At 42.4% G+C, this 14,121-nt stretch overlaps 1 protein-coding gene and 1 long non-coding RNA gene across 3 annotated transcripts; both read right to left on the bottom strand.

Annotated features, from left to right (window-relative positions):
* Window positions 1-589: 589 nt before the first annotated feature.
* Window positions 590-8,026, bottom strand: LOC125756321 (uncharacterized). 2 transcript variants are annotated; one of them, XM_049410856.1, is made up of 5 exons: window positions 7,801-8,026; window positions 5,039-5,106; window positions 3,782-3,868; window positions 2,169-2,270; window positions 590-739 (listed from the first exon to the last, which is right to left on the bottom strand). In XM_049410856.1, the coding sequence occupies exons 2-5, from the start codon at window positions 5,100-5,102 to the stop codon at window positions 729-731; spliced, it is 264 nt and encodes an 87-aa protein (XP_049266813.1). In that variant the 5' UTR covers window positions 5,103-5,106; window positions 7,801-8,026; the 3' UTR covers window positions 590-728. The 2 variants fall into 2 exon arrangements, with proteins under 2 accessions (XP_049266813.1, XP_049266812.1); XM_049410855.1 differs by having other exon boundaries at window positions 7,805-8,024.
* Window positions 8,027-8,895: 869 nt separating this feature from the next.
* On the bottom strand, window positions 8,896-13,409 carry LOC119373363 (uncharacterized). The gene is made up of 4 exons (XR_005179841.2): window positions 13,269-13,409; window positions 11,904-11,999; window positions 10,010-10,120; window positions 8,896-9,022 (listed from the first exon to the last, which is right to left on the bottom strand). It is a non-coding gene; the product is annotated as an uncharacterized LOC119373363 (long non-coding RNA).
* Between the last annotated feature and the right edge of the window lie 712 nt (window positions 13,410-14,121).

Genomic DNA, 14,121 nt, shown 5'->3' on the forward strand with positions numbered 1-14,121 from the left:
GGGATCAACCGACCACGTACAATGAAATTACTTTACATTTCGCTATGGGTAGGAGAGTCTTCCCGCCTCCAGCTCGGAAGTTAAACAGGGCGCAGGCTTTGACACTGAGATTGCTGCAAACTGAAACATATCCTAACCCTGCCTTTCTGCACAAGCTTTATCCTGACGTTTACTTAACTAACTCATGTACGAAATGTGGCGGTTTAGCCACCTTGCACCACATGCTCTGGGAGTGCCCCTCGGTACGTGGCACTGATACAGCATCGGCCAGCAAGTGGGGCTCCGCTCTGAGGAGTCCGGACATTCAGTCACAACTTTTGGGCTGTCCAGAGGGCCCACGATGCGGCGGTAGGTCTCGGCCTGACTGTCCCGTCGTGGGAGCGGCCCGCCGCGTGCTAAGGCACACGCCTCCGGACTTTGTTAATAAAGTTATTCCAATCCAATCCAACGCGCCTGTTTTTACGATGATGATAGTCGTTGTGCGAGTCGAACAAGTAAAACAACATCCACGCAAATATAGGCTATAAGAGTCGCTGTAAACCGGCTTTGTTGGTCTACAAAAGATTACAAAACAAAAGTGACGCGTAGAATGTAAATACAAATGTATTTATTCAGTTATTATAATCTCTTGATTACAATATTGAAATCCAAAACAAAGATGCAACACATTTGTGGTAGCATGCTTCATTCCCGTTTCATCCATAGGCAGATAGTTCTCCATCTTTCCATCATTTCAAAACTGAAAAGCAAGCAAGATTTTTAGGCTTACACAGACAGGTAGAGATGACATGTAAAAGGAGCTACACTGGCCATGATATTCCAAACGTTGATAGTTTTGATAAGTTTGTACGACAAGGATTTGATAAGATCTCGCTGTGTGGATTTCAAGATACATTATGAAAGCCGCGCACAGACTTTAGCAACATAAAAAGAGGATTTCACAGCAGCGAGCAGTTGTCCTCATCTTTTCATTACTCTTGCGCATGTTCTCTGGCGTTATATGGGATTTCACGAACTCGCCCTAGGTTTCAAGGTGCGTATTCAATGTGCGAAACGAGCTTGAACTCGATAGATATGCAGTGCAGGGCTCAGATACAGCAATATACAGTTTCCTTAACATCGCGTGTATGAATGCATATATTCACATCTTATTTTCTTTTGCACATATCCTTTGAACGGATTACATTTTCAATGCAGAAAGTTACCTTTATGTGTTATAGTTCTGTAAAACATTTGCAGCATATTCTGATATAAGTCTTCAGGGCGCTAAAGTTTGTTTCTTACGATAGAAATTATATGGACACTGTCGGCGGACTTTTGCCGTCACCACCGCTGTCATATCCCGGATATGTATATGTATGTGAATATAAATAAAAGCCAGAAATAAAAATAATTCAGAAGAAAAACGTTTCGAAGCAGTCGACCGGGGTTTCTAAACTGCAACCCCTCGCTCCGGGGCTTTCTTCTTTGACAGTTGCGCCATTCCTCAATCGTTCTCCAGGATACTAACGGCAGAATACAAACGCACGCGGCATTGGGTGAAACACCGGGACACCACACGTGGCGAAATTAAAACTATGCGAGACGCAGGCCATGCTGCATCGTTGCCCGCGGTGCGTTTGCGGCGTCTTATCGCTGGCGAACCACGCTAGTTTTATACTTTGGGGTTGTAGCGCCATGCCACTCGTGGCCAGTCGGCCAGGGAAAAGAAAGAACGTCCCTTTGCTCGTGGTGGCGCGAGCTAGTGGGAATGCTTTGCCTCTTTTTGTCTTATGCCAGTGCCACAGGAGGGAAGAAACGAGACGGTTGAACCAGAATCTCACTACATATGTTACACGACGGCCAGATTCCTGGGGCTAAAATTACAGCGCAAACGCACAAGACACCCACGAAACAAAGAAACTTACGACACAAGCTCTGACTAACAAATGCTTTATTCTTTCATAGGCCAATGCATATATAATGATTTTTAAAATAACTGTCACATAAAATAGCATGTAAACGTCGATTACCTTTTGATTCCGCAAAATAACGTCGCCTTTCGAAGTAACTTCAATTGACTACCAAGTATATTCTGCAAGTTCTTATTCATGCCAAAGAAACTTATTCATGCCAAAATGTGCATTTTGAATTTGTACTCCCTTTTGTGTTTCTTTTAGGGCACGTACCACATCGGCACGTGCAGGTGATTGCCTCGCTGATACAACTGAGTGAATGAGCCTCGGGGCAGGAGTGGTTGCGCAATGACTCGCAGGGGTCGGCATCAGTTACTGCAATCAATGAGAAAAATTAATAGATTTTTTTCTGTTACATGACCTCTTTAGTGAACTTTACTGTATACTTGCTGTAGGAAGGCGGCGCGTTTGTCTGGCAGGGAATCAAGCCCAAGATAAATAGGTGCGCAGTCATTTAGCTACTTTCCCGGTCATTAGGAGCGAGCACCCGACCGATCGACAGAATGATAAGGTACGTAATCGCGCGGGACGTCGTAGACCTACACAAATGCGTGCGCACACAGGTGCATGTCCGAGTGACGTCACAGCAGCGCATATGTATATAAGATAAAAAGTAAGAATGTTCTGTCAGTGGACCTTGCGCTTGGTTCCTCCAGAAACTAAGCACAATCATTTAACCAATACGCCACAAGTGTTCATTTTTCTTTTGTTATACGGGGAAAATATTTTATTAACACGACAACTCGCATCCTCCTTAAAACATACTTAATGAAATGTCACGCGAGACAAGTAGAACTGTCCAATAAATACATTCAGTTTGACGGTACTGCTTGCGCTACATACATACTACGAAAAAAAGCAACTGATCACCGAAGAAAAAAGACAGAGTGTTTCGCGACTAGGCGACAAACACCTGCATCAGCAGGCGAAATAAAACAACATTAGGAATCTTCCGCGCACAGACACGAGCGTTAAAGACCTGGGCCCCTCTTCCAAAACACTCATAGTTTAAAATATGCCTTTGTGCAAGCCAGCGGTGAGGAGCAGGGGCGTTTCCCGCAACGCTGACGTAGCGTGCGTCTTCGAGTTGGCGTTCAATCGAATACGAGTGCGGAATAGTATTCATCAACGACAATTCCATAGAGATTGATTGTTACGATTGTCGCCAGACAATTTCTGTCGCACTAATAAATAGTAATTTTATAGAAGTGGGTTTAAACGGGCCTAATGCAGTCAATGGCGGCTGCGGAAAGGTTATTTGGCACTTTTCTATTCCGTAAAAAACACAGATGTGAATGAATTCATGTTGTGCTTTCCTTTAATTGCCTTCTCTCAAGCGCAATAAACAGCCACATTCGGTAATATTGTATTAATTTTATTCCGGTAATATTGCTTGTTTTAACGAGAACAATACCGAATATTTTTAAACAATTGCGCGCCTTCATGTTCAAAAGCAGCACGCAAAGGCGCCTAATCATGGCACTCCATATCACTATTGTATATTGTACAGTGTAAGCTTAGAATAATCGTTTTACAATGTTCGCATAAAAACTTGCAATTGACAATATCTCAAGAAACCGTACGACGTAGCGTCCCTTCGTTTGGTTAGAACTACATAGTAAAATACATTGACCTTTGAACGTTTTAACCTGTTTGACCTCGCTGTTGAGTTCGTCTTATATTGCGCCATAGGCTCGCGATATTTAGCATAAACGCACGTGCACAATAAATGGATGTACGTGATTCTCTCCGTCAAATGCTGAGCGAACACCTTTCTCGAATTAATTGTATGAAATTCAGTTTTGGAAGAAAGCTGTGGAACTTACCACAGCTGCAATGACAGCGCTCGTCATCGATGAAACAGGCCACCTTATTACCAGCCAAACATTTAAGTTTTGGGCACTCAGGATCGACTGAAAGGAAAAAAAGACTAATTTGAACGAAGATTGATTGTAAGATGTAAAATCATGGTCAATTTAAATGGACACATGCGAGGCCCAACTAGAATCCGTTTCTTTGTTTTTATTTTTTTTGCCAGCACTCGTAATGTAATGCCGTTTTTTTTTCGCACGTTGTGTATGAAGCCCACAATGGCGATCTCGTTTGCGTTCTGGACTAATCGCTTCCAGAAGCTGCTTCAGTTTGCTTCACTTTGTTCACGTTTCATTGGTCCATGACCGTCGATGACCATTTGCTTATAGGGTTGGTTGTGTCGGGGGGGGGGGGAGGTCTATGAAATACTAAGCGCCCCTTTGAATCTGCCTATGATCTACTGTCTTTTTAAAAAGTAACTAATGTAAACATTTGTCACTGTAGCTGTTAAAACGTTGCGCAGAAACGAAGCACCTTTCAACATAGGAAGAGAGGGTGCTTTTCTTATTTGAGTTATACTTTTCATTGGCCATTTGTGTATCTTGTCCTCTGCGCCGAGACTCTATTCCTAATATTCAGTTGCCAAATAACTGAGATACCCTGTTGTACATGCGAGTTTTTTAACGTAAAAGTAAAAATGCGCACGGAATTTTTCTTAAAACAAAGGAATAAAAACAATATAAGTTGAAACCTAAAAGAATACATTAAAGCGGCCAGGAAATCGAAAAGAGCCTTAGCAAGGTCTGAGAAACGCTTCAGCTGCGTATAAGCTTTTAAAACGCATGCTGCTAAAATTCAGCACTTCATTTTTTTCACATGATACTGGTGAATTTTTTTCTGATCACAATAATGAACTGCCGCACTTCCTGGCGTTATAACGCGACAAAATTATTCACAAGAACGTGTTGTGAAGTCGTGAGTACTCATCTGTACTATCATCGCACCATAGGTTAATAATAAAATGCAGTTTGATCCCGTGTCTGCTGCGTCACGTGGCCCGAGCGAATTCCCAATTTTCATGCCGAATCAATTCATTTCAGAAAAAAAGGTAAATAAACTTTGGGCGCTGCTTCGTCACGTCAACCATACAGCGCTTCAAGGTGAGTGTGTTTATTTCACAAATTTCGAAGCGCTTGAAACTGAAACGCCGGTTTTAGCAGTTCTACCAACTTACAACTATCGGAGGAAAGAGAAACTAGCGACTAGCTCACCCGAGTAGGCAAGGACCACGAATGTGATCATAATAGACCCAGTGGTGATAAGCTTTGCTGCCATGGCTCTGCGAAGAGAAGCATTTTGCAGCTCAAAGTGTGCAGAACAGTAATGACTGTCACGCGTTGGTTAACTTTTATCTAGTTTAACAGGTATTCGATGAAAGATAATATGGGTCATAGATCACAGCAACGGCGGCATGACACCACGCATACTGTTTTGGTATCTGGATCAACCAACCTTTTATAGTAAAAAAAGTAAGTAAATACGCTTGAGTGACGATCACGTTACTCGAAAAACTACTTATTAATACATTCCGCTTAATGTGCATGCACAAAGATGTCCATATTCTTAACTGTTTAGCAGCAAAAGATGGTTAAGGAAATCTCAATCAAATTTTTCTAAAAGACCGTCGGCATGCATTTTATTTTGACATCAGTTAACGCTACTTCCGACAGCATTCAATGACAAATAAGTGCGATCGCTTAGTATGCGTCAGCACTCAAGCGAACCAACTCATTTTTAGTACACCTTTGTCATTGTTTAGTATGTAGATAAAAGCACGTGAATTTTATTTGACTTTATGTTTACCTCTATTTATTGAGAAACTTCTTGCAGCGCATCTGTTTGCCTTATACAACCAATGACGTGTCTTCCGGCTTATCATTTGTTAGAAGTCTCTGTACTCCTTGCGACCATGTTTATTGCAGGGCTACATACTAGGAAGTCCATTCGTTACCGTTTTTACTGTTCTCGCACTCGACGTTCAAAACTGCTGCCGTAACTTATTCGAGACGGCGGACTACTCTGCTAGTTTGCATTTTGAAATATTGCAGAGCGGAAAAAATGCAAGAGCGATCCAGCGGCAAAGCAGGCTGGAGGAGCACGTTACTAGCAGCTGTGGTTTTAATAAGAAAATAATCGAAAGCAGAACAGGCAAGTATGGTCCCAGCAATCGAGCGGGCTGCTATCTCACTATTGTTCGAGGGTCTCTGAAAAAACACCAACCCCACAAGGTACCCATTTAACACCTGTAAGGTTTCGTTTCTGTGGCAAGCCTATCTACAATTTTTGGGTACAAAATCACTTATTAAGCACAGTAGACATGCATATATCGCTGAAGAATTTGTGTTTGCGCTACACATTCACTTAATTAGGCACACTAATGAATGTCAGGTGCAGCGCACATTTTGAAAATATTTCGGAAATGAAATGACGGGACAAAAAGCGAAACAGAAAATTGTGGAACAATGTCCGATCCCAATTTTCACTTAATTTTGCCATTTATACGCACTATACGCAAAGAATACCGCAAACACAGAGATAATGGTAAACTAAGCATTCTTGTTGCCTAAAGTTCTTTATATCACTTCCCGTTGAAATATTTTGCTTCATAGGATTGCTTTCGTAAATGCAGTATCGCGTTTTAAGAGATGTTGGATGTGGGGCGTTTCGGCAGGAATTTCAAAATATTTTTCTTTACTTTTATAAAAACGCTTGCCGCCAGTAGATAAGTATCGCTTGTAACTTGAGTGGGTCCTTGAATTCGCTTTATGGAGGAATTGTACTTTGAAAACCTTCCGTACACTAATGAGGTAATTATTTACGTTGTAATTAAAATTATTTTCTGCAAGGTACACTATAATTTATAGTAACGCTTACATTTGCTTTACATTTCGTCACTACAACCATGGCCTGAAATTTTCTATATTTCACGCATTTCAAAAAGACAGTCGATTTTCATACGTGCCGCAAAGGGTTGCCCATTGCAAAAATATTTGTGTGATTTCAGATAACGCAAAGGTTTACTGTAGATTAGTCGCAAGAATTTCTAGATGTCATTTTTTTTTAGTTTTTGTATTCTTAAATGTTTCGTTCTACTGGCGCAATCACCAGCTTACGCTTGCCTGTTTTGCTCTTGAGAACATATTTATATGAACCATGGCACCATTGCGATTAGGCGTATCTGCTGCGATGCCTGCCTCTATTGTTTTCCTGGAAAATACTTTCCTCAGCAAAGCTCTAGGGCCAATTTGAATAGAAAATGCAATCAAGTAGTCATAATTCAACGAACAAATAGTAATCATTCGACCAACTTCTTTACAAATCTTATCATTATATATTTTGACACCAGGTTTAGTGATAACCCGCATGTTCTTCTGAGTATTGCACTACATGTGAAACTTACAATAAGATGACTATGACTACTTTGAGTATTCTCTGCCTTGTAATAAATTCGTTCTATCTAATTACTAGAAAATGGCATCAAATATCCTTTTTATCAGTAGGATAGTACTATGGTTACATGAATCAGGCCGCGTATATACAGCAATAAAAACATTCATATATTAGGAAGGTTTGCAAAAAAAAGTGTTGCTGAGTTATGCTTTTAAACAAATAAACAATGAAGCTGGCTAATGTCGAACGCATTGTTAACTTAAAAAGCTTGGTGAATTGAGCCACTAGGGCGCTTCAACTTAAAGCGCTCCCATTAAGAAAAAAAAAAAACGACGTAGCTAGCTAAGCCTGTCATAATTACCTATGCACTCAGTGAGAGCTGTAGTGATGCGGTAAAATCTTCCACGACAGCGTAGTTTAGTAAATGTAATTGCAACGTTTATACATATCCTTGCATCTTCAACAACGCCATAAATATCCCTATTGAAACCGCGGAAGTCGCACAAAAGTAAGGCACGAAAGAGAGGCATTCGCGTAGAAGCAAATACCCCTTTATTAAAAGCCGCAAACACTGGAAACCGACCAACCTGTTACGTCGCTGTCTGTGCACCCTGTACCTGTTGTGCTGTGTTGGTGGCCGTCAATGTCCTACTGCGTGTTGTGGCTGGCAGCTGTCTGGGTCGGCAGTTCGCACGTGTAGCAGTATCATGCAGCGTAGACTGCACGCCAGCGATAAGAGCAAAAGCTCACCTCACGTGAGCTTCTCTTGTTGCCACGGCGGCAGTTTTCCGGAGCGGATAGCGCTGCGTCGGCGGACGTGGTGGGGTGTACGAATATGATATTGTTTTTCCTTGAAACTGAAGCTGGCGTTCCGGTGTAGCAAGCCAAGCTTTTGCACTGCAGGGTAATCCTGCCTCATTCGCGGCGGCATACGTTGTGACACTCGCTTGTTTTTCAGGGTGAATGCATCAGGACTACTCATTAGCACGTGTATACTCACGAAGCAAGTCTACAGTTGCGGAAATGTTTTCTGCGCAATCACGAGATTTTGAAAACTGTCATATCAGACACATTTCAGGATGTGGAAGTTTTAAGTTGCCTTATTGGTTTCGTTTTGCATGGTGTGGTGTTTAGTACAGCATGAAGAAGTTGATGCAGTTGCGGCTGTGGCAGAATGAAAACAGTTGTGTTCGCATACCGAGTTTACGTCTAAGAAGCCCATGCCTTCTATTGGCGACCTAAGCTTAACCAGGTCTGTAAATTTGGCGTTATCGGGAGGTAACGCTCAGGTTCTGTAAATTATCCTTACTACTGCAATAAAAATCAGGGTGCAATGATGAATATGTACTCAGGAATAAAAAAATTATTTAATGACTAATATTTCATGTACCAATATCACAATAAGTTTATCTCGAATGTTATCCAATCTCAGCTACCTGGTGTTCTGTAGCAAGCACCTACATTCACGTACATGCCTGTTCTTCCATATTTCCCGATTTGAAATGGCGCCACCGCGACAGGGAATAGAACGCACTCCCTCGAGCTTATCAGCGCGACACTTTACACGCTAAGCTATGCGGTAGATGTGAATACAGTTGAAGTTCGTATGGCGTTCTATGCAGCTTCCAACTGATTGAAACATCTACCGTAGAAGAAATAACGAAACCTCTATACTCTACTTGGTGTCTTTATTCTCATATCTTGCAGTACATGAAGTAACTTATTGAAGAAAGTAGGTGTTACATTATTCTTGCCCGACAAACTGAGCTGAATGAGAAATCTTGCGTCAAGGGCTCACTCAGGAACTGAAATGAAAAGTAACCTTGCAATAAATATGGACGCTGCTTGAATTTCGTCAACACATTTATCAACACATGTACTATATTACAGCCTGGCCCAATGCAACAGACATTCCCGTAATATGATGTCTTCGCAGTCAATAGCCACAAACAAACCTGGGTAAAGCAACTTGAAAGTACATGGCAAGCATTTTTACAGCCAAGAAGGCGTTTATAGCGCGGAAGCTGTGTTCTTTGAGATACTCCGTACCAGTTAAATTAGAGGGAGCTGCATCTGCACTGTGCAATACAGGGTATCATCTTTCTCAGAGACAGCCATGGGCTCTGCGATGCTCAGAAATTTTCTTGATTCTGCCCGACAATAGCATAGCTGTCGCAATATCCACCAAAAAATGTCATCCAATGAAAACATTCCTTCATGAATATGCCTTCTTTCTGGGCTGTGAAACGCAGCAGTGACCGAAAACACAGTCGGAAACCTTTTCATGTGGTGTAACAATCAGAAAGGGATAGCTGCCCGTACCACACAAAAGCGACAGCGAATAGTGATCATGCTCGCAAATGTCAGTGTATGCTCGCAGACAGAAGTATCGTTGAAGCTTTCTACGTTATAATGCAGTATAGTTCTCAGAAGCGCACCGTTAGTGCATTCCAGGCAACGAGGGCTGCACAATTTAAGGCGATGCGCTGGCACTTTCCGAGAAAATGAAAAAATTGGGACGTAATGATCCAGCACATTTTTTCACAGGCGTTCGTTTGATATGTACATATTTGTCTAATTTAATACTGCAGGCATCGGGCGCACGAAACGTATATAAAAGAGTGTAACAACATATACCAGACAATTTTGGAAAAATGAACTTCGAGATAACTAGTGTAATTCACCTGAGCACCAAAGTGTGTGCGTGAAAATCCGCATTGAGACCCTGCGCTAAACCAAACTGTAAGGAAATTGGGAAACTAGTACAGTCCTTAAATAGCAGTCACACATACCGCACTGACATTTACAGGTGGAAGAATCTTTAGAACACTCAAGTAACTCATTGGCCTTGCAGTAGCGCTGGAAATTCCGGATGACGTAGTGACAGGGAGCGTCGTCCAGAACTGCAGAAACAAATTGAAGGCTGAATTGTTCAAGCTTTATACATGATTGCTTTCATACTGTACACTTAAAAGCATTCATACTGTACACCTAAGTGTATATGCACGAAAACTCTTCCATTTGTCCTTCAACTGGCAAGCGCCTTGGCTGATATTGATATTGCGTCTCTAAGGTTAGCCGTGTATTCGACCTCGGGTGTACAAGTAATCAAAATTTTACGTATAAACTGCTACTTGAAAAGTAAGTATATAAGGAAAGTAATGATGCAGTACACAAAAAATTGCATGATATTCTAAAGAAAACACATACAACACAAACAGCACTATTTGGCTATCAATTTGAAGTTTACATCACACACTCTTTCAAATACGTCCAACTAAAAAGGAATAACTTTTGTGCGATATGTACAGCAGCTACTTGTGTATGCGCCAGCGTCATGAATCTGTTTTATTACGAAATCAGTTATTTTTCAGCAAACTGCGAGCTCGGGAACGGCAACAGGATGGGGAAGAACCACACAACACGAACGTTCCAGGCTCAGACATTGCCACCGCCGTGTGTTTCTGTATAAAATCCATATAAGTAACTTTGCCTGCACGTCGTATGCTATATGTGCGATGAAAGCTTACAATGGCTACAGACGATCGTGGCTGCAGCGGAGAAGAAAAGAGCCGGCCTTCACTGCAACAAGAAAAGCGCATTGTGTGGTCCCGGAGAGGGAGGGAGAGGGAGGGCTGAGTGGCTCCGACAGCAACTGGGTACTTTGACCGGCCGGGCATGATTTATAGGGATTATCAGATGCCTAATGTATTTGCACATGCTGTGCTTCAGACAGCACGGCTCACTTTCTGAAGCTGCCGCCCTGCTTTAAGAAATCGTTTGATGAGTTGCGTTGGGTGGCATGCTGAAGGTTTCAACTGCAAAGCGTTACTTACTACAACTAGCGCGGTTGTTTATGCACCGCTCTTTATGTAGAGCAACGCAGAATGACGTTCTAAAGCTTCTATAGGCGATTTTTGAAGTTTATAGAACCGGAATGATGATCACAGTCAAGATGGGAGTTCCTGCGTTATGCGCATTTTTTCCTTCGTTGATCGCCTTCTTCTGATCAACAAAAAAGTTAGGATTTTTGTTCGCTGTTCTGTTGATTTGGTTTGACTATCTGCTTTAATACGGTAGCGTACAATGAAAATCGGAACCCTAGGCTCGTCCGGTACTCATTCGCTGTTACATATAGGCAACTAGCTTGAAGTACAGCATGGCCAAAATACATAATGATGCAACTTCCGTGGGTATCTCATCTGCGCAGAGATACGAGGAGACATTTATGAGCTACTTAAACAGCGGGGAAGAGGCACAAAGCCAAGAAACTGACGATGACCGGCGCTGTCCTCGGAGTTCAGGCAGTGGAACGGCAGCAAAAAGTACAACACGAGTAGTGCAAAGAAAAACAGGCGAACTATTGCCATCGACGTGCTAATGACGTCAGCATTGCCTTTACAGTATAGCGTCATATGAAACTAGGCCGGTGCAAAATGTACTTAGTAATATTAATAATTGTTTTGGTTTGACGTCCCAGAGCCAAGACATGATTATGAGCGACGCCGTAATGGAGTGCTCCGGAAATACGGCCAACTCGTGTTCTTTAACGTGCACGAAATGCACTTAGGAGGCATATGTTATGGGTGCGCAAATATTGTTAGATTTTGGCCCGGAGATATTTACATCCTGGCTCTTGAAGAGAGCTCATCAAAATAGAACGCCAAAGAAACATAATCAACTCACCACAAGAGCACTGACACATGTCCTCCCTGATGAAGCACCCTGCCTTAAATTCATACGGGCACTTAATAATGGGGCATTCCGGAAGCACTCGTGCATCTATGAAAAAGTGGCATATTTGTATAGTGAATATACCAGCCGATCAACACATCGGATTGAATAATGTGATGCAGGTGAAGGTGACACAATTGCAACGCATCATTCCGCAATAGTAGGCAAGAAAAGGAAATTGACGAGCACCCGTTTGTAGCAGGAAGCCAAAATGAAAGCCATACGTATTTCTCTAAAAGAAAGCTTCTAACTTGCCGGGCAATTCGTCCTGGTCCTGGGATCGAAACCAGGACCAACGCCTTTCACGGGCGGTCGCTCTTTCATCTAAGCTAACCAGGAAGCTAGGAATTGGCATGCACGAAGGCGAACTTCTTGACAAGCCGAAGCACATGTACACATAATATTGCAAATCAGTTCTTCAGGATCCCGCAAAGTGGTTGATGAATAAGAAAAGGAAATTGGCGACCACCTATTTGTAGCACGAAGCCACAAGGAAATCCGTACGGATTTCTCAGAAAGAATGCTTCTTAGTTTCCAAAAACTCCTTGGTTGCCAGGGCCACCCCGGAAATGCGTCGGTGCCGAGTTCGATCCCCAAGCCAGGACGAATTTTTCGGCTGCTAAGAAGCTTTCTTTTATATCACTAAGGAGCTTTCTTTCTCAAATATTCGTCGGAATTTCCCTGTGGCTTCGGGCTACAGATGGGTGGACTTAAATTTCTCTTTCCAGCCAGTTTCGCCACCTTGCGAGATTCCGCAGAACTCATTTATAAGAGTAGACAGATTTACGTAATAATGAAAAAATAGATGTCAGTGTGCAGTTGCCAGCTCACGAGGGTGGCGGTTCGTGCTAGTTCGCACTCCATTATGGGTGTGGGTTACAGCGCGAGAAATAATAGACATGAAAAAGAAGATGCAAGTGCCACCTTTCATGTCATTTGTCTCAGTTCATCCCTTCCGCTCATTCTTTGTGCAATAAGTCTCGAGCGTATTCATTGCGTATACTGGCTTGTCAGGAAAGACAGCATATCTTTCAGCTATTGTGCTTGTTGGAATGGGTAATTACAACGTAAAAATTTCTTGTCCCCCGCTTGCAAAAGCCACGGCACAATAAGAGAAGCAATAAGATCGATGCGCTTTCAATTTGCCTCCATCGGAATTCAACATTAAGTCGGCACAGCGGACCAAGATACAAAATGTAATGACCAACAATTACATAAGAATAATTTGAGCATGAAATGTGCAATTTTGTCTAAATATTAGTGACTGCTCTAACAAAATAATAAATATAGGTAGACGTAGAAGTATCATAGACTCACCGGAAGTCACACAGACTGTGACGCCAAAAGCAGGGGAGACATCAGTGCAGACCTCATTGTAGTGCCGCTGCTATAGGATGAGTGGCAATACTTGTACTTGGTTCAAAAGATATAACAGTTATACCGGTGTTCCTTCTACAATGGCACAGCATAGGAAAGAATTCAGCTGCGTAATATTTCTGAAAAGTTCACCGCTTGGCGATAACTTTACCAAGTAGCGAAAAAAAAGTAGATGTGCTGTTCGTGTACCGGGAACTAGAGATATGGATGGTCGCCAGCCGATAGTGGCGGCATGACGTGCGTTCTTGTAAAATGAGCGGAAGGCTTCCTGTGTTTATGCAACAGAGTCGTACAGGAAGCGTGGTCGACATATTGGTTGTTGTGAGTCCATACGCGAGCGATTGCAGAAAATAGTGCACGTGCTGCGCTATTTTTTGTGAATGTTTTAAGTCAAGATTGTTGTTGATATCACATGGGACTATTGTGCAGCACTTCAATGTTAGCGGCACGAAACAATAGCGTGAGGGGAGGCTACAGAGGAGTATTGCAAGAGCTTGGAAGTTATGGTTTCACAGTTTAATGACCGTCAAAATTAATATATCGCATTTCCAATTTACTTGCAATGCTGACGTGCAAGAAAGCTGTCGGAAACGGTGACTGTTAGATACTGACGTCAGACAAACACCGTCGACAGCCTACACTACGAACATCATGTGCTGTCTAAGGAGAGAACGAAGCATTGGCGTAAATGCAAAAAACTATGTCACGATGGTCCCTGCCTTCACGGCAAAAGGTCGCATCTAATGGGACCACTGTCGGCAAGATGTAGAATAAAAAAATAAATAAAAAGAAA

Source organism: Rhipicephalus sanguineus, chromosome 11 (assembly GCF_013339695.2).
Source record: "Rhipicephalus sanguineus isolate Rsan-2018 chromosome 11, BIME_Rsan_1.4, whole genome shotgun sequence".
Lineage (NCBI taxonomy): Eukaryota > Metazoa > Arthropoda > Arachnida > Ixodida > Ixodidae > Rhipicephalus > Rhipicephalus sanguineus.

Bases quoted from the DNA above. Each gene is read 5' to 3' on its own strand.
- LOC125756321 (XM_049410856.1), bottom strand. From the start codon at position 5,102: ATGGCAGCAAAGCTTATCACCACTGGGTCTATTATGATCACATTCGTG. The intron at 3,869-5,038 runs GTGAGCTAGTCG...TTTTCCTTTCAG, and splicing joins CGTGGTCCTTGCCTACTCGG to TCGATCCTGAGTGCCCAAAA. The intron at 2,271-3,781 runs GTAAGTTCCACA...CATTGATTGCAG, and splicing joins GCGCTGTCATTGCAGCTGTG to TAACTGATGCCGACCCCTGC.